Genomic DNA, 27,799 nt, shown 5'->3' with positions numbered 1-27,799 from the left:
TCACTTAATATGGATCTCAGATCACAGATGTCGCGATTTTAGTTGTATATTTTATCAACAGTTGGGATGTGCAATTCGCCCAATTTCCAGTAGATGGTAGCATATTTCGACGCAATATACAAATATTGCCAACGTTATACGCATTGTATCTTGTGGGAGCAATATCTGATTATAAGCAGCCGTTGTTGGCACAATTGTGTTGAAGTGTGTTACAGTGGAAGGTTTTGGAAGCTGTCTTGTTGTCTTGCTGTGGACTGCAAGAAACGATGAGGGAGAATGATGATGGCTGATCAGTATCGGAAAGTAGAACAATATTCGCCAAAATCGTCACCCCGAGGGGCTCGGTCCCCTGTTGTTTCACGTCAGGATTCTACAGGAACATTAAAAACGACGATCTCCTTAGGGAAAAACCCATCCATCGTCCATAGCGGACCATTCTACTTGATGAAAGAGCCTCCAGGTAAGCCTATTTAAAAGGACAGGAAAATACGAGCTTATTACGTATGAAGCTTTAATATTATTGTTTTATATGATATGCAGGTTTGACAGGTGTACCGTGAAATGTCATGTATTGTGTTTGGACAGTTATTTTTGGATTTCGCCTACGCGAGTATTAAATTTGTGTGAGCCCTTAGAGCCGCCAGACCTTTTTCAATCGGCAACGGCGGGACCGGGAAATGTGCTTACAGACTTATGTTTAAGTCCCTGAAAATTGTTTAATTAACGCCCTGCAGTATTTTTTAGATCCATTTAATTATTGATATTAACAGTTGGTATATTTTTATTCAAAATTCCAGTGGATGGGGGCTGATGCCTATGACTCAGGGTCGCCCTGTTTATTACTTGCAGAGCATTACAAACAGACCGTCTCAGAGTACTTCCATTATCCCATGAAAAATTTGAACGAGAAGTATTCGCAACCCAAATTTTATGTGTTTATTTGTCAGTATTATGGATTATACATAGATGGTACAGCATCTTTAGGCCCATGCATCAAATGTTCAGACCCTTGGACAAAATAGAAAGTGGGAGAGGAAAGAAATGTCATGGTATTGACTAGCTACTTCAGGAATGTGATGATTTTTTAAATGTAATAGGGAAGAGTTCTGTCTTCTGAGATAAAACATATATTCTGTTGAAACACAATATACAGCTTTATTGAACCATCACAACACAACAAACAGAAAAAATCTAGGTCAGCACTCAGCTATGGTTTCGCTACATGTTTCAGCCACTAACGGCCATCATCAGGCAAACATATATTAGCAAACATATACCATTGAACTGCAGCACATTAGATTGGATACAATATTATTAATCATTTAAAATACTTTGCATAAAAATACAATAAGTCAGATTATATAAAAAACTAAAAGCTATTATATAAAACAAGATAAAATTTAATTGATGGTATATAACATCTAATCAGTCATTATTTATTACTTTTCATACGTTTCCACGGACAAATTGGAACTTTGATATTTCTTTTATATAAGAATGTATAGGAGGCCCATGATGTTGCAGATTAATTAATTGTATAGTCAGTACCTCATCTTACGAAGAATTGTCCGTACTGTATGGAAAGTAAACAACGAGTCAGTCTTTAATACATGTATTAAAGATAAGCAGCAGCACGCACACAGAGAGCCTACACAGAATAGTACCCGAACAGTGCTGAAAACAAGAAGTAGCCGCTGCAGCACTATAGACATAGGGCGGGCACCCCTGAGAATTTTAAATTTTAAAATTCGAAAAAATTTTAAAGAAATTTTAAAATTGGAATTGAAGATTTTAAAAGTGCCAGTTTAAAAAAAAATCAAATTGACGTGTGTAGGTTAACAAAGATTTTATACATATCTGACAGATATCAATGGTGAGGATTCTGATATATCAAAACCTGTCAGCAACGGAGAAACGAACAATTGGGAAGACTAGTGTTTTTTAAATTTTAAACTACGTGCAGTGTAGCAGCTACGTGAGAGTATACACCTGATGATGGCCATTTACGGCCGAAACATGTAGTGTAGAAGAAGACAAAAGAACTACAATAAATTGTTGCACTTAGGATGGAGTTTGTGTCATATATCGTGTAGAGTGTAACAGGATGCTTAAATATAATATTGTAAAAAGTTTAATAATGTTTGAAGTCCCACAATAAAAGCATATATATTACTTGACAGATATGAAATTTGTTTACATTTACATTTATTTATTATTTCATAATTTTATTTATTATTTCATCTCCCTGTAGGGCTGGATATAAAACATGTCACATATTACAAATTCATGATGACTACACATCATTCATCCTTGGTTCAATAAAATATAAAATCAAGCCTGAGACAGAATAGCTCAAGTTATCAGGACAACACACACAGGTCATGGAGAAACCACAATAAAATTCACACCTTGCCATTCCACACACGCTGGCAAGCCATATCATCCAGTTACATTATAAAATATTAAAATTCATAACAAAAACAGACATCATACTTACTACTATACTTACAACAAGCAAGTCTCAACAATAATTCATGCACACAGACCATTTATTAACTCTTTAACTTTTGAGCTCCTTGCATACTTGACAGATTCATCAATAGAATAAAATAAGTTACTTTGCAAATAATTTCATAAAACAAACCTAAATTGCTTTTTATCATTTTTTAAAACTGATATTTGATGGCAGACTGTTAAATAGCTTGATGCCCAAACAATACACTCCTCTCTGGTAGGATGATAAATGTGTTGAAGGTATGTGAAGGTGGTCATTCCTTCTGGTACCAATCACATATACAGAGTTATTGGTTTGAAACTTATCCAAATTATTAAAAACAAATGTCATCAATGAAAGCAAATATACACATGGGATTGGTAGTATGTCAAGCTTTTAGAATAAATCTCTACATGTATGAGTTGGGCCCACTCCCATCATTATTCTTATTATTTTCTTTTGTATAACGAAGACCTTATGACTGTCTGATGTATTTCCCCAATATATTCCATATTTCACCAATGAATGATAATATGCATAATATACAGCTTTAAGACAATTTATGTTTAACATATAGGATAATTTTCGCATTAGAAAACCAACTGTGCTCAACTTGTGAAGCAAAAAATATGTATGTCTCATACAAGTCAGATGATTATCCAGCTGCAAACCGAAAAATTTTATCGTTTCTACTTCTTTCAGCTTTTTGTTAAACAAGAATGTACATAGAGGGTAGCTCATAGCTGCTGTTGGTGTGAATTTTATCATATTGTTTTATCCAGATTTAACACTAATTGATTATTTTGAAACCATGAAAACATATGATTGAAAACAACATCCAATTTTGTTTTCAAATTATAGTAGTCTTTAGCTGTGCAAAGAATACGTGTGTCATCTGCAAACATAATAACTTCAGAAATTTTACTTATTTCAAGGGGGAAATCATTTATGTATATATTAAAGAGTAAGGGACCCAACACTGATCCCTGAGGCGCACCACATCCAATAATTTCCCAGTTGGAATAATATTTATTATTTATATAATTTAATTCCACTCTTTTCCTCCTATATTGGAGGTAAGATTTGAACCATTGCAATAATACACTCTGCACTCCATAGTACTGCAGTTTCATTAATATAAGATCATGATTAATGCAGTCAAGAGGCCTTGGCTATGTCACAAAATATACCAGCTACATACTCTTTTTCTATTCCAAGCTGTAAGTATTACATTGGTTAATTTAAGCATTGCATCTTCGGTTGATAATCCATTTTGGAATCCATACTGCTCTGAAAGTAATATTTTATGTTTTACGTTATGATCATTGAATCTTTTAAAATTGCTGTTTCAAAAACTTTTGCAAACCCAGTTACTGTAGTTATTGGCCTGTAGTTACTTATAACAGCGTTTTCCCCTTTTTTGTATACTGGCTTAATAATTGCATATTTTAATCTTTCTGGATATAGACCCATGGTTAATAACTTATTAATTACATAAGTTAGAGGTTTACTGATTTGTTGTCTGCATAGTTTTATAATTATATTTGTTACACCATCATACCCTGAAGAGTTTTTTGATTTTAATTTTCTAATTATACTAATTATTTCCTCTTCTGCAACTAAATTAATATTCATATCTGGAATACCATTTGAGAAATGGGAATGCAAGTATGACACTGCAGTATAAATATTAGTTTTCTTAATATTAAGATTTATTGTTGTGAAATATTTATTAAAACTATGACCTGTCTAAAATATTTTTCCATGATGTGACAGTATGTAACATCATAAATTAGAATATTGTCTTTTTCTTCTTCAGTGCAGAAGCACTGCTACTTCTTTCCCAGAATACAATCTGTTTCTTGTAAGATGTTCATGATAGAGCAATACTTATTAATTCACAGTTCTGTATTGAAGCATCTTGTTGCATTATAGCTTAAATGATATTGTGTTTCTTTCCTATCTACAGCAGTTTTTGGGGGGTTCTAAGGATATGTGGTTTTATTGACTCATTCACACTGTCACTGTACACTTGTTGACACTGCACTGCATAGGTGCAACATGTTTCTGTCATCATGTGACTCTCGCTGAGTTCTTGGCCATCTACCAAAGAACGTTAGACATGCCTAATAACAGCAGAAAATAAGCAGACAGGGAATAACACAAAAATAAGAAGGAAAAGAAAAGAAAGAAATTTGATGGCACTAAAGATTTGGACAAGAAGAAGATGCCACCAGTTTTATTTTTATTGTTATTTTTGTTTTAATTGAAAGTACAATTGTAATTTAATTTTAACCCATAACTGGAACAAAATATAGAAATGTTAATTCTGTTGACAAAGGCTACAGGCATGAATGGTGGGATGACTATGGGGTCTTGTTTAGCTAAGGTGATAGATGTTTAGTTTTGGCCTGAGTGTGTTGTGTAAGTGTAGTACTGCATCTTAGCAGTTGAGCATTTGTTGACATAATTTGACATAAAGAGCAGCTTTCACTGTTGGACTTGAAGTTCTCACAGTGACGGCTTTGAACAGAACAATCTTCTGGGCTGTAACACCATATATGTAGTGGTCCACCTCTGCATTGTAACCTTGTGTAGTTTGATAGATGTTCCCCATGGATATAATGCAGTATAGTTTGGCAGAAGTTCATCTTTCTGTTGTAATGCCATGTTGTTCAGTAGAAGTCCACCAGGGTTGTCACACCATATAGATTGGAAAGGAACTATATGGCATTACAACCCATATGATTATACTTTTCAGTTTGTTCCATTTTACATTTTACAGTATTGCAAAAATAAGTATGCAGGTATATAGCATCCTACATTGTGTGAGGAATAAAGAATACATCACAGTGATTTTAACTTATTTTTTGAAGCAAGACCGCCTCAGGTCTAGTGGTCAGAGTTCCTGGGTTCGATTCCTGGCACTGCAAGATTTTCTGAGAAGTAGTGGGTCTGGAACAGGGTCCACTCAAACTCATGAGGATAACTGAGGAGCTATTTCAGGGAATAGCGGCTCCAGTCTTGAAAACCGAGATTAACGGCCGTGGGGATCCATTGCGCTGACCATGTGACATCCTCTGTCCGCGAAAGTTGGTACTAACTTCGCTGACAAGCGGCGGTTGCTTGGTCAATACAGTTCGCTTGCGGACTACAGGCCACGCAGTTTGGTTTTGGATTTTTTGAAGCGCTGAAGTGATCAGTGGGGAGCAAAATGGATTTTTAGAGATCAGTGAACAACAGCCCAAAAGCAAGTTGCTTATTTGTCATGTCCTTCATAATCATTCCCAAAAATCACCTTGTGTCTCTTACACTGAATGTTTGTAGTGTACAGCTAACTACAGTGAACTTCTTAAATGTATTGTATGAGAAAAGACCACTCTTTAGCAGGGAATACAATCTCCTCTGTACTTATATCCATGTAATTTAAGAAAATCTGTAATTCAGATGACTGGTGCAAGAATGATTACATACAAAATAATAAAGCCTGAACTACTGTGCCCATTTTTTGTATGTAGTGTTATATGATGCATCTCTCTTCATTCTGTTTTCAGGTGAGAGTGAGCTAACTGGAGCCACAAATTTGATGGCATATTATGGTTTAGAACATTCATACAGCAAATTCAGTGGAAAGAAAGTAAAGGAGCAGTTGTCATCTTTCCTTCCAAATTTACCTGGAATGATTGATACTCCTGGTCATCTGGATAATAGTTCCCTGCGTTCTGTAATTGATAAACCGCCTATTGGTGGTAAAGAATTGCTTCCCTTAACTAGTGTTCAGCTGGCCGGATTCAGGCTTCATCCAGGACCACTTCCAGAACAGTATCGCTACGTGAACCAGGCACCACAAAGAAAACACAAAAATAAACATAAGAAACATAAACACAAAGCTGGGGAGACTCCAAGTCAAGAAACCCAGGTAACTGAAGTTGGACAAGATACTCACGAGAAGAAGCACAAGAAACAGAAGCGACATGATGAAGAAAAGGAACGTAAGAAAAGAAAGAAAGAAAAGAAAAGGAAAAAACAGAAACACAGTCCTGAACATCCTGGTGGCCTTACACCAAGCCAGCATTCCAGTGGATAAGAAGACTTATTTTAAGTGTACATATTGGATACAAATTTTTGTAGAGTACAACACTGCCTGAGATGTGTGTTAAAGACCCTTTGGTACAATATTCCTGCACTGTATGATCTAAGCTACATACACTAGAAAGATGCATTATGTAAATAAATTATATTTTTAAGTGGATTTTACTGTTGTCCTATGAATTTAAGGCACAGTAAATATGTTACTGTTCAAAAGAGCACTTCCAGCAGAAGTACTTCTTTTTGTTTAATAGGATCTTTGTAACATAAAATTTAATCAAACAAAATACTGTATATAAATATATGAAAGAAGGATCGATTTAATATGAAAGGCAATGGTTAATGGCATTAGCATTGGTAGATTACTAATTATTTTTGTTTTTATAATGTTTGTATGGTAGGTACAATAAACTGAACGTCTACTGTTTGGTCAAATTCAGAAACTACAAACAACATAAAAGCCTCGTACAGTTTCCTTCATTGGTGTTAATTCTTTGCCTGCTCATCCCATAGGAGTTATTTTCATGTCAGTGATGTTTATGTGGAAGCCCATACCCAGTAAATCTGGTTGTATACCTGTGTCTTGATACAAATATGTTTGTGGACATTATCCATCACCCTGTTTTTATTTAAAACAGTGTTTCTGACACTGGATTCTGTCTCCATCTTCAGGTAAAACTTACCCAGTGGGTCCAGTCAATAGAGCTAAACCCTATCTCTGGGCAACAGCACCAACATAAGGTAGTATATAGAAACCAAGCACAGCACAAACCATCTTTGAGAGTTAAGACAAAACATTAAATAACTCCACACGTATGAGGCCTTACACCAGAGTACTATCAGAGTGGAAGTCATCACTGGAGAGGTAAATTATATGGTAAAACGTAAAAAACAGCAATTTTCCCACTTAATCTACAATGGATGGAGCTGTAGTTTTCTTAAGTCTGCTGTGGCAATAGGAGTCCGGATGGGAAAGATGTTCAAGTTGGATTGGCTGATTGGATAGTCTTATCAGAGATGTGGGCAGATTTTAGATCTTGGTTATTGTGTACTTGATGAAGTGTCAAGCATTTGTAGGAAACATATTTGAAGCAATAACTATCATAGGTATGTACATAATTTAGAACTTCATAACAGTAAACCATAAGTAGCACATATCTTATGTAACAAATTGCCCAACAAGATATAAAAAAAAAGGTAAGACCAACCAGTTTAAAAAGGAAATTAAAGACTTATTATTCAATAGAAGATTACCTCAATGAAGAATTCTGTAACATTGGCTACTGTTAAAAAATGTATAGAATAAGCTATGTTTCTAATAAGTTTATGCCATAATCATTGATGTACGAGGAGCATTCCATATATGAAAACAACAGATACAGAAAGCATAATAACACAGTTAAATAGAGCAAGATTTCAGCTACTTACAGCTATTTTTCCACATAATCACCACCATTCGTTATGCACTTTTGCCAGCGATGAACAAGAGCCTGTATGCCGCGCCCGTAAAAGTCTGCGCCAGCAGAGGCTAGCCACTTTCTTACAGCTGCAATGACAGCATCGTTGTCTGGAAAATGTTGCCCACGTAGTCCGTCTTTTATAGGCCCAAAGAGATGGAAGTCTGAAGGTGCTAAATCGGGTCTATAAGGTGGATGTGGTAGGACAGTCCAACCAAACTTTGCAATGTGTGCAGTGGTCGCAAAACCGGTATGGGGTCTAGCGTTATCGTGTTGCAAGCGAAAGGTTGTCTGCTTCTCTGGCCTGACTCAGGAAATGCAGGCTTTCAGCTTAGTCAGCATCGTCTTATAGTGTTCAGAATTGACAGTCTCAGCAGGCTCCAGGAAATCCAAGAAAATCACACTCTGCCTATCCCAAAAGACTATGCACATTACTTTCCCTGCCGATGGCTGTGTCTTGAACTTCTTTTTTCTTGGGGAATCCGGATGTCGCCACTCCATGGACTGTCTTTTGGATTCCGGCTTGTAGTGGTGACACCACGTTTCATCTCCAGTGACGATGCTGTCCAGAAACTTGTCACCTTCAGCCTCAAACTGGTGCAACAGGTCCTGACAGACTTCCATTCCATGAGTTTTGTGGTCCTGTGTAGGCATCCATGGGACCCACCTGGAACAAACTTTACGATAATCCAACTTCCCCAATACCGTTTCCAGTGCATTACAGCCGATATTAAGCTGTGCACACAGTTCCCTGGTCATTATCCACTGATCTGTACAGATGAGCTGATCGAGGCGCTGTTCATTGTGAGGAGTGGCAGCTGAGCAGGGACGCCCAGGGCGTGGCTTGTCGTGCGCTTCACTTTCACCACTGTTAAAATGCACTACCCACCACCTCACTGTGCTGACATCCACTGTATCGTCTCTATACACCTTTAGCAAGTGTCGATGGATGTCAATGGGTGCAATTTGTTCGGCAGTGAGAAATTCAATAACACATATCTGCTTCGTAGACACTACTATGTCAGACGCCATTTTGGTAGACTGCTCTGCTGTTGCTATATGTTGCATGACAATCAAACTAACAGCACATTGGCAGGAAGGTTCAACCTTTACAACACCACCAACATCCAGCTCAGACGTTACAGTTTAACACAAAAAAATAGGACGCATTATATATGGAACGCCCTCGTATTTCCACAGGAATGTAGATGATCATGCCCCATATCAACGTTTGATCTACAGGATAAAATAAAAATGATCTAAGATACTATGCCAGCTTGGTCCTTTGAACATATGCTGTGAGTAAAGTCTTTGAGGTTAGAAGTTGTCAGATTACTTTCAGTAAAGAATAAACACACAAAGAAGCTAATTTATCTGTAGTTAGCACCTTCAGCAAGTTTGCTAAATGATGCAGAAAGGCTTTGCTGTTATCATCTTGGAATGGAAAGTGAAAAATAATTTCAGGGATAATTGGAAACTGTTACAGGTGAGATACATTGCTGTCAATGTCACCTGACATTTCCATACAGCTTGTTAATTCTGAACACATTACACAGAAGAATGTTAGATTATAACAGTGTCTTTGCATTAAATGTAGTACTAGAAGATAAAATAAGGCATATGTCAAATAAAGGGAAGTCAAGACGTCTTGAGACATCAGAAATAGCTTCTTTATAATGTGCTCTGGAGTTGCGGTGGCATTCACCCATCTATACCATCACTTTCAGCTCCATACACAGCACATCTCAAAATAAATGTTGATACCTGTATAGGCCTATATATTTTTGAAGTGCAGTTATATGTGATGAAGGCCACACCATAGCTCAAGTGGTTAGTCACTGGCTTCCCACCGCGGCAGCCTGGGTTCAATCCCGGGTCTGGTCAAGTGGTAGTGGGGCAGGTTTTCTCCTAGTACTTCGGTTTCCCTTGCCAATCTTCATTCCACCAATTGCTCCACAATCACTCTCACCTATCATTTGGGGCTGGTACAATAGGCCAGAAGGGGCTGCAGTACAAGGGATTTAGTCCCACCCCACGAGCAATAAAAAAAATATATGTGATGATCATTATCTTGAAAACAACATAAAATATAATGAAGCACCCTATTCCTCTGATTGCTACTGTAACTTCTGTTGCAAACATTTTTGTCTACTCAGTTTTTAATGAAATATATCTAGTACAAAGTCTAAGAAGTGGTCAAAAAATCTATCTTATTAGTATATTTTGGTAAAAAGTATCAAATTTTTAAGAAATGTTATTCATGATAAGAGTTGTTTCATGGGGACATAGAGAGGTGGATGCATGGAAGATAAGCAATATATAAATAATAGTGACAATAAAGGCAAGGGTAAAGTTGTTCTTGTACTTAATTAAGCACTACACCACAAAGACTTGTGGGAGAGTAGAGGAATAGCTCCACCATTCTTGACCTCAGCACTTGGTGGAGGAGAGTAGTCAGCTTCATGCTCTGACCGCTTTACACGAATGCAAATAATTTTTCCTGTTAAAAACAGCCTGAGAAATGGAAGACTCTCACTGTGGCACAGAGTGAGTCATCTAGCAGCCTATGAATTAGGTCAATTGATCTGTTTTGTTATTAACTATGTACAGAGTTTTATGGAACATTCTTCCACCATGGTTAGTTAGTTAGTTAGTTAGTTAGTTATTGGAGAGGGTGGGTTTCCCCATGCTAGACCTGTAGTGGTCCATTGTGCTTCCCTCTATGATTTCTACCAGTCTCTATATCCTACCAGTATTGGTGCTTACCATCAGTCCCGCCCAGCCAGCGAGACCGGCTCTACTAGCTGAGAGGTATCTATAATGCTTCCCCCATCTACCAGAGGTATTAGTGACTGCTGTTGGGCGGGAAACGTCCGCAATTTTGGCTCAGTGACCTCCTTTGGAGGTATGAGGTTCTTTTACGTGCCGTAAAGCTACGACACGGGACCCACGACTTAAAAGTCCCTCCCGGAGGACTTGTTCCCTCAATTTTTCCGCCCTTAAAAATTCGATGACCTCCGTCGGGTATTTGAACCCGCGTACTACGAGTCATGAGGTGGGAATGTTACATCTAAACTACGGAGCCCGCTTTCCACCATGGTTAACTCCACACATAGATGAAATTATTCTCGATCATAAATATGGGCTTTGACATAACAGATCAACTACTGAGCAGATATTCTGTATTCATAATATATTGCAGAAGAAATGGTTGGGCACTGGACAGTCCATCAGCTATATATGACTTCAAGAAAGAATGTGATTCACATTAGTACTTCAGGGTTGAAGACTGATGTTCCTCAGGTATGTTACCTTTGTTCCCTACTGCAGCAATTTCCTGAACACTTCTAGAAATGAGATGAAAGAGTAGCATCTTGGATGTAAACCATCATATCATGTCTCATTGTATCTGACTACCTTCCTGGAGCTCAGCACTTCTCAAAAAGCTACTCAAGAACTTCCCAACATTTTATGGAACCTAAAGGTTCATTACCATATTCACAAGAGCCCTACACTGGTCCCTATCCTGAGCCACATCAATCCAGTCCATACCACCCCATCCTAAGATCCATTTTAATATTATCTATCCACCTACATCTTGCTCTTGCTAGTGGTCTTTTTCCTTATGGTTTTCCCTGCAATATCCTATGTGCATTCCTCTTCTCCTCTGTTCATGCTGATTGACCTGATCATTCCAACTGTACTTGTCAAAGATTTCAAGTTATGAAGCTCCTCATCATGCAGTTTTCTCAAACTTCCCGTCACTTCATCCCTCTTCAATTCAAATATGTATTATCCTTATCAACCTGTTCTCAAACACCCTGTCTACATTTCTCCCTTTATGTCAGGGACTAAGATTCACACCCATACAGAACCACAGGCTAAATTACAGTTCTGTGTATTCAAATTTTTACATTTTTAGACAACAGACTAGAAGACAAAAAGGTTTTGGACTGAACAGTAGCAAACATTACTCGAATTATATCTTCCCTTAATTTCCCGGTGAAGCAAAGTTTGATTTGTTACTGTCATTCCAAAATATTTTAATTGTGCCACATTATCAAGGAATCTGTTAGCTGTATTTATGTAATGATTTTGCCCTGCAGTCTGGTGACAAGACAGCAACATATACTTCATGTTATCTGTTTACTTCTACACCAACCTTCTTCCTAGTATCAATTACAGTTTAATTTTTTTTCTTTATGGCATCTCGTGGGTTCAAGTCCCGATGAGGTAATTGGATTTTTTCAATTGACCGCACTATGGCCCTGGGGTTCACTCAACCTCTAACAGAAATGAGTATCAGGAATTAAATAATTTTCCTGGGGAGTAAAGTGCGGCTGGCGCGTAGTGCTGACAACCTTACCGCCATCTTTCAGATGATTGTCTAGATAATGTGGGACCCTCAACATCTCACAATCCTATGGGCTTTCACAGCCTGGTACAGGGGCAGCTTTACTTTACTTTTATGGCATCTATGTTATCTCCAAGTAGATTCACATCATCAGCATATACCAGCAGTTGATGTGTTCCATTTCATTTCAGTCCAACCTGGTTTTCCTGTACCTTTCTGCTGCCATATTCTTCAGCAAAGTCGACAATAAGTGGTGATAAGACATCTTCCTTTTGGCCATTTATGATACGAAGATTATCGCACAAAATGTTTCCTCTACGGACTTTACCATACGCTTCGCTTAAACGAACTTTAATTAGCCTAACTACTTTCTAAGGTACCCCAAACTGTACTAACATTATATCTTAACTCGGATCCCAGGGTATCTACAAACTACCTGGCATGCATAACGGATTGATATGAATGCTTTTTGGTGTTGTTAAACCATTTGGCTGCACGGATGATGCCGACATTTCAAGCGTACATGCTGCCTCCATCATGAGCATCATCAGGGTCTACCCATAATCGACCGCAATCACATGTGGTAACAAGACGCGAACTCATTAACACTCTAGTCCACTGCAGTCGACTCTAGCAAAGCGCCTTGCAGTGTTTTTGTAGTTTCGTGAACTGTGTTAACCATAAAAGGATCACATCACACATTACACCCGGGTTAGTAGGCAGTCGATTTCAAAGACGTATATATTGCTAGTAACTTATACTGCGCCAGAAGTGGCCTCAGTACAAGAGACTTAGTCCCACCCCACTAGCATAAAACACTTATACTGTATTAACGTTTGTTTATTATTCTCTAACTGTTACATGTTTGGAATCATCTGAATCATCATCAGGGCATTTTTATGATATATCATTCACTAGAACGCCTATTCACTTGTCAATTCCCGCTTCTCTGCTGCCACCGAAACCACGGCCGACCACGGCTACCACTACCAGACTCGAGCAGACTTGCGTGGCAACCACGGCTGACCACGGCGACCATTTTCCAAACGAAAACTGTAGGTGTTGGCGGTGTTGGCTGTGTTGGCGGTGTTGGCCGTGTTGGCTATCTGATTCGGGACGCGGGATATAACACGTGAAAGATTGAAAGCGGGTTACTAAATCACTGAGATCATTTATGGAGACGAAAAGAATTACACATTGTGCGCAGTTCATTACATTATTTTTGTAACCCACATTACTGGAACAGATGTTGGTACGATAGGCAAGCAATGTAGATATATGTTCGGGAAATTTCTGTATCAGGGATACCATGATCACCATCATCACCATGATGAACGCCACTTGGACGTGGATAAGCTGTGAACCGAAGCTGGTGATGTAGAGAGGTTTGCATTTAATTACGGTACGTACAGCTAAATTGAAGGATTTTTCGGATGGACAACCCATGTATTTATTCGCGTTGCATGTGTGTCATTTTTAACTACATTACATATTCCGCTTTTACAGCAGTGCAGTAAGTTTTCTGCATGTAGTTGTTTATGTACGGACGTGACTTTCAATCAGTCTTATTGCCCTGAAAATTATATAATTCAGAGTTGTTTAAATTTAGTGGAAATGCCTGTGCCAAAATAAATGGCATTTTCCTTTAAAACTTTACTCTTTTTGCCCTTTTCCATGTTAGTTTCTGTTTATTACAGGCGATTTTACGCATTTTGCATTAGATTCCTTACTAGGGACATGTTTCCTCAATATCCAGGTACCATTTAAGACAATTTTTATTGTATATCTGTGACAAACGTGATGTTCCTTTGTAGTATGCAAGTGGATTCATTTACCAGAGAATGAGCATCACAAGAACTTTTGAATCCAATAAACCTCTTGTATTATGTGGATCACATGATGTGTTTAAAATAGTTTGTTTCTGAAACAGCTAGTCTCAGCAGTTACAATGTCACAGTGTTCTGAGCTGCAGAAACACCCACGCACAGGGCGAAACTACATAAAAAATGGGCAGTTGCATTCAAAAATGGCCTTGTTGAAGAGGCAGCAGGAATGGCTGAAGAAATGGAAGAGTCTTCTTGATGTTTCCTCCACAACATTGGATGAAATTGGGAATTCAAATGATGATGCTTGTGGATTACCAACTTTATGTGAGCACAGCTACAGGTAGATTGTGTGAACAGCTAATTAGCTCATTTAGAAAACCTGAAAATACTGTGCCACTGATAGAAGGCTATGTGTAGCTGATCTGATGTTTCTGATTGGTAAGAGGAAATTTGTAGGAGAAGTTTCTTCTTAAAAATTTTTTTGAGTCAGAACTGTATAATGTGTTGACAGTACTTTCATTTGGTTATTGTAATGGTATATAATGTTATTTTAATTTATGTGATGAAATTGTCTTTTTTTTTCTACTTTACAGCAAATCTCTTCTTTTTACAAGCATTTAAAATAAATTAGTTTTATTGTGTCCACCAACTGCTTGCAAGTAACAGGTCTCTAACTACCAAATAAATTTCAGTCAAGTTGGTAAGATATAAATTTTGGCATCCACTGTACTTAAAGGGCTACGTGAACTTTTATGTTTATCTTTTGAATTCGTCCACACATTTGATGAAATTTAATACAGGGTACGTCTGTCATGACGTGTACTTTTCTTTTGACTTTAATTCATTAGAAAAGTGTAGTTGAACTCCTGCCTATGTCTTTTGAGAACTTTGGAAAATTTTATGAAATATATAACCAATTTGTTAGGTAAATCTTACTATGCAGTTTCATCAACTGTAATTGATTTTAAGGACTGTTACATTCTTAGAATATTCTTGAGGGTAAAGGGCGGCCGGCGCGTAGGGCTGGCAAACTTGCTGCCGTCTATGAGCCGATTGTCTAGATTGTCAACATCTCACAACCCTATGGGCCTCACAGCCTGTTACAGGAATACCTTTACTTTACTTACTTTTTTACTTGTGGGCCTGGATTATTTTTTTATTGGTTACATTATAATATAGTTAGCTAGTTATTGGAGAGGGTGGGTTTCCCCATGCACTTAGACCTGTATTGGTCCATTGTGCTTCCCTCTATGATTTCTACCAGTCTCTATATCCTACCGTTACTGGTGCTTACCATCGGTCCCGCCAAGCCAGCGAGACCGGCTCTACTAGCTGAGAGGTATCTATAATGCCTCCCCCATCTACCAGAGGTATTAGAGACTGCTGTTGGGTGGCAAACGTCCGTAATTTGGCTCAGTGACCTTTGGAGATATGAGGTTCTTTTACATACCGTAAAGCTAAGACACGGGACCTACGGCTTAAAAAAGTCCCTCCCGGAGGACTACATCATAATATAAATACAGACAATAAATTCTTTGAATATGTGGCACAGTTCAGATGTGCCTAACTGACAGTGACCAGCAAATGGACTTTGTCCATCTTCCAGTGTTCTAAAAAATAAAACATTGCTTGCTTGGGTGAAATAGAAAGAGTTGTTTCAGTGAATGGAATTAGCTTCATCTGTTAGACCCAGCTATGTAGGAATTCCTCATTTGAGAAAGAACAAATCTAGCTTCCAAAATGCTGTGTTCAGTTTTTTAGAATATTGCGCAATGGACAAAGTTCAGGAAATCAGTAATACTGTATTCATACAATTCTTTATTAGAGTCCGTTGCAGCACAACAATATAGTAGTCAAGGCTAAAATTAGCTTAGCTACATGTTTCGGCTATTAAAGCCATCAGCAGGCAAACACATGATTACCATATTCACACACCACTGAACTGCAATTGCATAGTGAAGCTGGATACGTGATAATTATTACGATTAAAAATACATGGTATAAAAATACAATGAACTATAAACTTATTATAAAAACGAAAGTTATGGCGTAAAATAAGGTTAAAAACCTTTTATGTGATATTCCATATCATCAATGTAGTTGTTCCATTCTTGTTATATTCCTGCAGACATAATGGTATATTCTAGACTTGTATACATGTAATAAACTGCTTGGAGGCCTGTGGCATAGATGTAGTGTAGTTCTGATGTTAATTGTTTGGTCAGTGCCTCACATTACAGTGTATTTTGTCCGTTCTATAGGGAATATAGATATACACATATTACATATAGTATATCATGGATATGTAGGCGGAAAATTTACCATATTCTCAATTTTGTTGCCTTCTGCTTTTAATGATGTTTAGTTTTCGGCCCCAGAAATTTTCATTCATTTTATGGGGCAGAAAATTCTCAGTGATTTCAAACATTGGGAACTGATTTTGTTTAGCCATGTGAATGCATAGCTTTACATAACTTGAAATTACTGATGTCTTAAGTATTATTTAATATCTGATTATTTACAGTGTGCCTCCATCATCTGTGCAAGGCTTCAGTGCAGATGAATGCAGAATGAGCCTACACAAGTACTATATGCTTGAAGATCAAATAAATTATCTTCTTCCGGAGGAAGACCTGTCAACAGATGAAGATGATGTACAAAGCCTCACTTCTGAAGATGTATGTCCTGCGTAAGCACAGTTTACTTAAGAAACTTTAAAAGATGTCTGTCTGGATATTAGAAGCACATGCTGATAAAAATTATTGCTAAATGCAACTTAGTTTCAATATCACTTGTATAGTGAACTTAGAGAAACAATGTAAGATTTGAGGTCTTCACAGTGGTGACAATGAAGAATGCCATCTTCTGGGATTTGACACTGCGTAGTTATTGTGTAAACCAACGTTGTGGAGGAACGTATCGCCTCCATCTTCAGGGTAGTAGAAAAAAAGAAAAAATCTGTGAGTCAGAAACCAGCATAAGCAGGTGGCTGCAAACTAAGATGGAGGCAATACAGTCCTCCCAAATGTTGGTTTATACAATAATGGCACCAAATCCCAGAAGATGGCATTCTTAGAGAAAAAGTTTTGTAATTGAATTCTTACAAAAAGTTCTGTTCATATCCTAGAGAGTACTTAGCCCAGGAGTAACTTGTCAATACTGAAGTAATCCTGTATGAATGAATGAATGTATAAGGGGTGGGCCTTCTTGGCCCTTGCACTGCTACCACATTGATCTGTTGTGCCTCCCCTTCTGAGTATCCCCTCAACAATCCTGCACTTCGAATGAAGCATAGGATTTTGTATGTGAGCACGTCAAAATAGTCACTTGGTTCCATAAAATATTGACCCAAGTGGCGCAATCTTAAATAAGCTAAGGCCTCACATTCACACAGGATATGTGTGGCTGTTTTGTTTTCTTCTTGACCCTTCTCACTAGTTGGACTGTTACTTTGTCCCAATTTGATGAGGTTTCCTTTGAGGTGACAGTGTCCTGTAAGTAGTCCTACCACCCATCTTAGCTGGTTCCTGTTTTAACTTCAACAGTTCCTTTGCTCTTTTAGTAGAGGGTCCTCGTATGAGTCCCTTTAAGGATCCCCAGTATTTCTTGTGATTCATATTTGTCCACTCTCTGATTGTCATTCTTGCGACTCCTATAGAGATGCCACAGGTTGGTTCAGGTCCTATGCACGGATGTTCAGCTCCAATCTTGGCCAATTGGTCTGCTATTTCATTTCCAGCAATACCCTCATGCCTCGGCACCCATATCAGTTGTACCCTGTTATGTTTGGCCAGTTTCATGAGAGTTTGGTGGCAATCCCAGACCAATTTTGAATTGATCTGGTGTTTGTTAAGCGCTTTAAGTGCAGCTTGGCTGTCAGATAGAATGTAGATGTTCTCTGTTTCTGTAGTTCCTATCTAGATTCTCCATAATACATCCCTTAATGACATATACTTCTGCCTGGAATACTGTTGTGTGGTGCCCAAGGCTGAAACTAAGTTTCCGCCTCATGCCATAGCAGAACACACCAGCTCCAGTGCCTTTATTTACAAAGTGGTTCAAATATGACTGGGACTGATTTGTGTTTAAACAAGCTGCACTGCGCAGCAGATGTGCGACCTTGAGAAAGTGAAGCCACAACCTCCACCCTCCCTCCTGTTTGGGTTAGAAAATGTTCAGTCCTGTCTGGGAGTTGCTAGAGTGATGAGTGAACAGAAGGTACCGCAGAGCATGGAACAACGCATTGTGATCAAATTCCTCGGAGAAAACGTCCCATCTGCTGAAATTCACCACAGACTCCAACAACAGTATGGGGAAGAGTGTCTCTCACAGACCCATGTGTTTGAGTGGTGTAAGTGCTTCAGAGAGGGCAGAGAGCGCATTGAGAATAAACTACATGATCGTTGGCCACGAACATCCATCACAGAGCCAAACATTGATCATGCAGACGCGCTTATTTGTGAGAATAGGCACATCACTGTCAAGGAACTTGGAGTAATGCTGTCCGTCAGTGTTGGTAGTGTAGAAGACATCATGAAATACCACCTGCACTATCGCAAGGTGAATGCACAGTGGGTACCGCACACTTTGACAGATGTGAACAAAATGGTGTGCATGCAAGCTGCCAGTCGTCTCCTACAGCAGTTTGAAGACGAAGTCTATAGTCTATAGTGACCACCGATGAATCATGGGTGCACTACTTCATTCCTGAGTCCCAGCAGTCATCACGCGAGTGGAGGCATACCAGTTCTCCAAAACCAAAGAGCGCGCAGAGGAGCCATTCAGCAGGAAAAGTGATGGCAACATTCTTCTGGGACCAGCAGGGGGTTATCCACGTAGACTTTCTGACAGATGCCAGAACAGTCAATGTGGCTTATTACTCAGACCTTCTGGCAACAGACATGAAGAAAAAGTTCTCACCCAAGCGGAGGACAGGTGGAAAGCGGGTAGCCTTCCTTCAAGACAATGCACGCCCCCATACGGCCAAAACAACAATGGAGACCATCCAGAAATTGAAATGGTACCTTTTGACACATCTGCCATATAGTCCGATTTGGCCCCAAGTGATTTCTACCTGTTCGGAAGGCCCAAATCAGACTTGCAAGGCATGAGGTTTGTGGACGACGCAGTCATCCAGACTGTTCGGGAGTGGATACGCCGCCAACCACAAGCCTTTTTTAAAAAGGGCATCAGGATGCTTCCAGAACGTTGGAAAAAATGTGTTGACTCTGGAGGGGAGTATGTTGAAGACTGACATGTGCAAGCAAGTGTCTGGCAATTATGGTTTTTAAAAAGAAATCTGTCCCAGTCATATTTGAACCACCTTGTATCTTGGAACCATCTGTATACCAGATCAGTCCCCCTTTTTTATCGCACCGAAACTCATCTTCCCATTCATTCCTGTCAGGAAATCTGACTGTGAATGGTTTTTCATATGCATGTCTCAGTATCATTTTGTCAGACCCCATTTGTAATATGGGTTCTTTTTTCACGTCCTGAGTTATGTATGCGTGTCCGAAACTATCAGATTTAGGTTTCCATTGATCACTGCACTGGAGACGCTAGATTCCTGCCCTGGCCTATGCCTCCAACTGTATATGCAGTGGAGGGAGTCCAAGGAGTGTCTCCAGTGCAGCTGTTGGAGATGTTCGAATTGCTCCTGTGATACCCAAGCAAGCCAACCTTTGCAATTTGCTAAGTTCTGCCTTGCTTGTCTTGAGTTTAACTCTGGGCCACCATACTGTGGCACCGTATGTAATTATGTGTCTTACAACCGCAGGATATATCCAATGCACAACATGCGGCTGCAGTCCCCAAGTTTTGCCAAACATGCTTCTGCATGTCCAGAAAGCCTTATAGGCTTTGTTGAGGACCTTATCCAGCTGCTTTTTCCATATCAGTCCCTTGTCTAATACTAGACCAAGGTACTTGACATCGCTGGAGAGCTGGATCGTCTTATTGAAGAGGGTCGGTTCCTTAAGGCCCTTTATATTTCTCTTCCTGGAAAACGGTATAATTACCTTCTTATTGGGATTGATGGAAAGGCTTGTTCTTTCACACCATCGTTGGACCATGTACAGAGCTGTTTAAAGATACTCTGATACTGTCGAAAGGAATTTTCCGTTTATGAGCATTGCTATGTAATCAGAATATCCTACTGTGTAATACCTATCATCATTAAGTCCCCACAGGAGATCGTCAACAACCAGGCTCCACAACAGAGGCGAGAGCACACCCCCCTGCGGACATCCCCTAGATGCAGACATCCCCAGGGTCTCTCCTGATAGTGTGGCAGCTATGGTTCTGTTTTCCAGCAAAGCACTGATCCACCTGCATATTGCAGGCTCTGTGCCATGCTTTCCAGCGGCCTGTTTGATTATATCAAATGAGGTTCCATCGAAAGCTCCCACTATGTCAAGGAATGCTCTTAAGGCAATATCCTTGTGTTCAATCGCACTTTCTATGCATGTTACCACATTATGTCGTGCGCTTTCGATAGATTTACCTGTTTGGTAGGCATGCTGGTTTCGGTATGGAGGATAAGTCCTCAACGACCCATCCCTGATATGCCTATCCACTATTTTCTCCATCGTTTTCAAAAGGAAAGACGATAGGCTCCATGCCTCCATGCCATGGGGATAAAACCATATGCCATGCAGGCTCTATATATGCGGCTTAGGTGTGGAACTAAGAGTTCTGCCCCCAGCTCTTGCCTTTTTCAACTTCCATCTGGCGAATCCAGACAAGACTTTTTTTACTAGATGGAGTCCACCTACTACAGCGACTAGGTGTCCCAATCCTTCTCCTACTGCAGGCATGCTAGAGGTACTAGCCCCCTGTAGTGGTATGTCAGTACTACTGACTCCCAATAGAGTTTTTGGTTTTGCCTCAGGTAGGGTCTGAACCACTGGTTTGAAAATTTAACAGCAGGTTCGCTGGCTGCACCTGGGTCCCTTAGTGGTTCACCAGAGCTTCCAGCCCCCTGCTGAAGCATTTCTCGTAGGGATCCCCTTGAGGGGGGGTCCCTCTGCAGTTTAAGGCCCTTACGACTGGTTTTGTTTTTGGTTCCTTTCATTTTGGTCCCACGAGTTTTGGGGATTTAAAAGGTCGCCAACCGCAGCGCCCCATACAGGTGGAAGGCATAAATACAACGGGGTGCTGCCTGGTGACCTGAGGGGATTGTTCAAGACACTGGCTAATTACCACCCCAATGCCATGCAGCCCTGAGCATGATGCCTCACACCTTGGTTTAGGTGGTTTGTGTAACCATTCCACTGCCATGCAACCGATTTAAGGGAAATTAATTTATTAATTTCAAATCTTAATTGTTCACAATGAGATGCAATGAACTAGTGTAGGGAGACATAGGTCCATTCTTGTGTGTAAGAGTTAGCGTCTTCCCACGCTTACAGCAGAAACAGGAAGACACAGCGTCGAAGGTTTCTTCGAAAAAGTTACATGAAAGAATGACTAAAGAAGCCTTTGTGAATTCAATACTTGGCAGTTTGTGCATGCCATAACGTAAAAAGAGTGAAGTTTTTATGACCCAAGCCACGCTTCACTTTTATCAAAATTCTGACAGATACGTTGGAGTCAGAAATCCTTAAACCCTTGTAAGCTTTAAACAGAGTGGAGGAATACCTAATCAAGATACTCCTAAGTTTTAAATTGACCAGTCACTAAAATTTAAGGGTGTGACAGAGCAGAGATGCTGAGGGAACAAGGACTTGATAGTTCGAAATGAAATCAGTTGCCAAAGGCAGTCACACACCGGGCTCCGTAGAAAGTAGACGTAAAAGTTGTCGAAGTCAATCAAACACCGGGACTAGTAAGAAACAGACGTGGAAGTCACACACCGGGACTCGTAAGCACCAGACGTGAAAGTCACACACCGGGCTCCGTAGAAAGTAGACGTAAAAGTTGTCGAAGTCAGTCACACACCGGGACTCGTAAGAACCAGACATGAAAGTCACATACTGGGAATTGTAGGAAAGAAATAAAGTCCCACACTCTGGCCCTTCAGAAAATATACTGGTAGTAGACGGTTATAGGTGTTAACCACTTAGACTGAAACAAGTTTAAATAATAATAAATTTAAACCTGAAAAGTGGTTTAGTTACAAAAGTGTCACAACAAGTAGTCAATTGTAAAGTGTTAAACGTTGACTAACAAGTGCTGAATAATAATACTTCTGAATGTGAATGTGCTTTGGTAGTCTGTGTTATTTCTGCTTCTTTGAATGTGGCCCATATAAGGCTCTGAGATAAGAGGATCCTGCTCTACCGAATCCAACAACCTCACCCCTTTAGAAACCAACTAATCCTGAGAAATTTAGAACAACGAACCCTGAGATAAAAATTTAGTACAAGAAAGAAGATCACAATTAAGTAGAAACAAGAAGGTAGGTGAGGAGGACTGTTAAAAAAGTGACTTCATGAAGAGGAGGCGAGAAGAGGACAGTTAAATTTGGTCCTGTAGTAAACAAAACCCTCACAAGCCTCCAGGACCAAGAGTGCCTGTTCAAGGGGAGGGGCTATCCCAGATGATTAATGGGAGTGCGACACCAGTTGGTCATGAGGTTGCGACCAGGGAAACTTACACGAGAAAGTCTCCCCTGGGAGTCGCTTATGAGCTCCCTCATTCCCACTGCTCCACATGGATTTGTCAAACCGTTTTAGAGTGTTGAGCCCTAAGGCATGCGGCACCTTATCGGTACTCTAGGGAGACAGCTCAAATAGCCAAAGCTACACCCATAGGAGTGCTATCCCACATTTGTCCCGGGTACACCGTAGTGAAACCCAAGAGTCATTATGTCACTGCTTGGGAGGCTCTGGTCATAAAGCCATCGCCCTTTATGGGAACTTAGCCGCAAGCCCCAGAAGGGGGCTGTTGTTGCCAGCTGGGACCACGAGGAGGTGTCCCAACGTATGCCTGGTCCATGATGTGTCCCCACCAAGACAGTCGTGGTTCGGCGACCCACAGTCATGGTACAGTTTCTTTATTAAATCTGTCACAACACAACTATATTAAGGTCAGTGTCTAGTTTGGCTCTGCTACATGTTTTGGCTATTAAAAGCTATCATCAGGCAAATACATGGCTAACATATTGTGACGTGGAAGCAGCCTCCGTAGTCTAGAGGTAACGTTCCCACCTCATGACTCGTAGTATGCGGGTTCAAACACCCGGCGGAGGTCGTCGAATTTTTAAGGGTGGAAAAATTCAGGGAACAAGTCCTCCGGGAGGGACTTTAAGCCGTGAGTCCCATGTCGTAGCTTTACGGCATGTAAAAGAACCTCATATCTCCAAAGGAGGTCACTGAGCCAAATTAACGGACGTTTCCCACCCAACAGCAGTCTCTAATACCTCTGGTAGAGGGGGGGAAGCATTATAGATACCTCTCAGCTAGTAGAGCTGGTCTCGCTGGCTGGGCGGGACTGATGGTAAGCACCAGTACCGGTAGGATATAGAGACTGGTAGAAATCATAGAGGGAAGCACAATGGACCAATACAGGTCTCAGTGCGTGGGGAAATCCACCCTCTCCAATAACTAACTAACTGTTGTGACGTGGACGTTGCAATGCTCATTAAACACCCCCCCCTTCCACCGGTGACGTAACAGCATCGGAGAAACTGCCACTCCTACAGTAACGGACCAGTCAACACTCCATCCCCCTCCCTTGCGGTGACATAACAGCACTTACCACAGTGACGTAACAGGGGACAGCGCGTTACTACGCAGCAATAAACAACTCTCAGCAGCATTCCCCAGCAACGCCTGTAAACACGGCGTTTACGCAACAGTGAAGCGATGTGGGTTTTCTGCTGTCTGACTGAGGGTTTATAAGAGTTACTAGAGAGAGAGTAACCAGTCAGTTGCAGTCTAGCATTCGCCAGAGTGATTCCAGCAGGAGAAATATTTGTGATACTGCAGATGGCAGTAATGGTGTAAAATTGTAAACTGTTTAAATGTAAGAGCAAATGTGCAATAAATTCGCTAGATCCAATACGGCGTGAAGTTATTTGTCACGTTATTTACCCAGCACTTGACAATTTAATGTCAGAAGTGTCTACGAACTCGATCAAGGAAGAATTATTGAATTCAGAAGTACATCGAGTGGTGTCTTGTCAAAAAGAAAATGGAGAAGCAAGAGATGCAACGAATAATTGAAATGCTGGCAAAATAGACGCTAATCAGGCAAAGGCAGAGGCTGACAGAAAAGCTTGGCGAGATGAGATGGCCGCCTGGCAAGAACAGACTGCCGCGGAAAGAGAAGGCTTCCGAGCACAAACGAGAGCCATCGAAGCAAGGACAGCCGCCATGCGAGACAAGAAGTTGAAAGTCAGTATGAATGCCTGGAAGGAAGAGACGACAGCCTGCTAAGAAGCAAGAGAAAAAGAGGATGTAGTGAAGCGACAGAAGATTCCTAACAAAGACGAAGAGATGGAGGCATTTCTAGAAAGTAGAAAAACCAACCTCAGTGGACAGGAAACCTGAGGTGGCCCAACAACGAGAAGTCCCAGTAAAGGACGCCGAAGTAATGCCAGTCGGAAAACCAAAGAAGAAAAGGCGTAGGGATCGAAACCAGCGAAAAATGAAGAAATGGACCCAGGAAGAGGATGGGTGCTGAAGAAGACTGGCTGTCGACCATGGAAGGAACTGGCCGCTGAGAGAATCAGGATGACCCGCGGCGCAGAAGTTGTACAGCGTAGGAGACACAGGGACAGAGACACTGCTGCAGCAAGATCCCAGAGAAGAAGACAAGCTCTCCGGAAGCAACGTCTAGTGCACCTGAGACACAACAGAAGAATAAGGAGCTGAAACTTCAAGGAACCCATTCCTAGAAGCACGAAGACCTTACACTAGGCCCTTGGACGAGCTCTCGAGTTGGAGGGCGTGAAGGGAAGCATCTGGATGGATTTCCAGTAGATTAAGAGAGGTGAGACACTGGACACTGTGGAGGGGTCAACTCCCTCCGAAATGGCAAAGGAAACATGGGATAGAGGAGGAAATGGTAATATAGAAACACCGGCCTCCCCGGCATGAATGGAGAATGAAAGTGATGAGTGAACATGAAACAATGGATTGACAAATGCTCGGAACGAACAATCTTAAGGGAGCGGATGAAACAGCCGGAGAATAGTCGCTGCAAGAAGAGTAGCCAGACAAACAGAAGACGCAGCAAGCACAGCCTTGAAAGAAAAGGAGTAGAGATGTACCATTAGGCTGTTCTGGACGAACAGCCTTTAGAAGGGAGCAATGTGACATGGACGTTGCAACGCTCGGTAAACACCCCCCCTGCAACGGTGACGTAACAGCATCGGAGCAACTGCCGCTGCTACGGTAACAGGCCAGTCAACACTCCGTCCCCCTCTCCCACGGTGATGTAACAGGGGACACCGCGGTTACTACACAGCAATAAACAACTCTTGGCAGCGTTCCCCAGTAACGCCTATAAACACAGCTTTTACGCAACATTGAAGTGATGTGGGTTTTTCGCTGTCCGACTGAGGGTTTATAAGAGTTACTAGAGAGAGAGTAACCAGTCAGTTGCAGTCTAGCATTCGCTGGAGTGACTCCAGTAGGAGAAGTATTTGTGATACTGCAGATGGCAATAATGGTGTAAAATTATAAACTGTGTAAATGTAAGAGCGAATGTGCAATAAATTCACTAGATCAAATACGGCGTAAAGTTATTTGTCGCGTTATACACCCAACACGTGACAATATGTACACCACTGAACTGCAGTACTAATAAAATTTGATACAATAATATTAATTATATTAAAATACTTGGCCTAAAAACACAATAAATTAGATTATATAAAATAAAAGTTATAGTATAAAACAAGAATGAAATTCGAGTGATTGTTTACATCATCAAGTCAGTTGTTCGTTTTGTGATTTTGTTGTGTTCCCAGGTACAAATTGGAGTATTCTATATTTTGTATATATATAATAAACATCATGAGCCTCCAAAACAGTTTATTATATATACACAAAATATAGAATACTCCAATTTGTCTGTGGGAACACAACAAAATCACAAAACCAACGACTGACTAAATGATGTAAATCATCACTCGAAGAATTTTATTCTTGTTTTATTCTATGTCTTTTACTTTATATAATCTAATTTATTGTATTTTTATGCCAAGTATTTTAATATAATTAATATTATTATATCCAATTTTATTAGTGCTGCAGTTCAGTGGTATACGTATGTTAGACATGTATTTGCCTGATGATAGCTTTTAATAGCCGAAACATGTAGCAGAGCCAAACTAGGCACTGACCTTTATATAGGTGTGTTGTGACGGATTTAATAAAGAAATTGTATATTATAACACAACAGGATGCATGAAATGAAAATCGCAGTCATGATATCTGATCTAGGGAAGCAAGTCATTTGCATTATATTGTTGATGTTTGGTCTAGTGTGGACGCCGTTGAGATTGTTAATTGGTTTTATTAACAACCTACAAATCGTAACTACAATTAATTATAACACTGTTGCTGGTTTACACAATTTACAAACCCTACACACTAATCTGTTCACTCCATCTTCAGTAGTCTTCACTTATTTACAGTATAACATGGGAGCTATGCAAGTGTCACTGAATTACACGCTCCCAATACCCAATGCCTTCTCAGTTATCACAAACTATCACTGATTCATTCATTCATCAGTAATCTGTCAAGACGACAGGTCCACAGTCTCTTCCAAAACAGTTCCTCCACTTGATGCGACCTAGAGCTTTCTCCTACAAACGAAAATATCCTCTTCTGTCCCCAAGGTCATGCAGCATCTTCTTACGTCTTCTTCCTTGTCTTCTGGTCACTTCTATCTGCTCCTCCATCTTTCCTTCAATAACTTCTTTTAGAAGGCAGTTACTGCGTAAGATATGACCAATCAAATTAGCCTTCCGTTTTCTTATTTTGTGTAGGATATTCCTCTGCTCACTGACTCTAAATAACACTTCTTCATTTCTCACATAATCGGTCCAACTGATCTTCTCCATCCTTCTCCAACACCACATTTCGAAGCTTTCCAGGTGTTTCTGATCTACTGCCCTAAGTGTCCAAGTTTCAGCCCCATGCAAAGCAATGCTCCAAATGTAGCATTTCACTAGTTTCTTCCTCAAATTTAAGTCCAATTTGCTGGTATAAAGATTCTTCTTCTTGCTAAATGCAGCTTTTGCCATGGAAATCCTACATTTAATTTCACACGTACACCTTCCACATACACCTACCCAAATATTTAAAACATTTCACATTCTCCAGTTGTTTTTGGTATATCTTTATTGTGACTGGGGTTGGTTGTCTCAAAATTTTCATTACTTTTGTTTTTTCCACATTCATTTCCGTGCCATAGCACCTTCCAATTTTGATTAGTCTATCACTCATACCCCGTAGCACAGTTTCTTCCTTAGCCATTAACAGAAGGTCATCTGCATATTTCACAGTTTGAATAATTTGCCCTCCTAATTTGAAGTCTCCAAGCCCATCCAGAGCTTCCTTGGTAAGGCATTCGCTGTACAAGTTGAACAAAATTGGTGATAAACAGCATCCTTGTCAAA

General features: G+C 40.1%; 2 protein-coding genes across 4 annotated transcripts in view; both read left to right on the top strand.

Moving 5' to 3' along the window:
• Positions 1–204: 204 nt before the first annotated feature.
• LOC111865438 (mediator of RNA polymerase II transcription subunit 19) lies at positions 205–7,063 on the top strand. The gene is made up of 2 exons (XM_023853475.2): positions 205–460; positions 6,049–7,063. Exons 1-2 carry the CDS (start codon positions 277–279, stop codon positions 6,579–6,581), a joined length of 717 nt encoding a protein of 238 aa, XP_023709243.1. The 5' UTR covers positions 205–276; the 3' UTR covers positions 6,582–7,063.
• Positions 7,064–13,408: 6,345 nt separating this feature from the next.
• The window catches only part of LOC111865433, a 41,565-nt gene continuing 27,174 nt past the window's right edge, over positions 13,409–27,799 (top strand). The window contains exons 1-3 of one of the 3 annotated variants that reach the window (XM_023853469.2): positions 13,409–13,796; positions 14,325–14,560; positions 16,745–16,898. In XM_023853469.2, coding sequence (XP_023709237.1) covers positions 14,343–14,560; positions 16,745–16,898 — 372 coding nt within the window. In that variant the 5' untranslated portion in view covers positions 13,409–13,796; positions 14,325–14,342. Of the gene's footprint in view, positions 13,797–14,324; positions 14,561–16,744; positions 16,910–27,799 lie in introns of those variants that run through there. The other 2 variants (XM_023853470.2, XM_023853471.2) reach the window with 2 other exon arrangements.

Source organism: Cryptotermes secundus, unplaced genomic scaffold, assembly GCF_002891405.2.
Source record: "Cryptotermes secundus unplaced genomic scaffold, Csec_1.0 scaffold343, whole genome shotgun sequence".
Taxonomy (NCBI): Eukaryota; Metazoa; Arthropoda; class Insecta; order Blattodea; family Kalotermitidae; genus Cryptotermes; species Cryptotermes secundus.
Note: the sequence above shows the minus strand (reverse complement) of the source record. Positions and strands in the feature narration are given on the sequence as shown.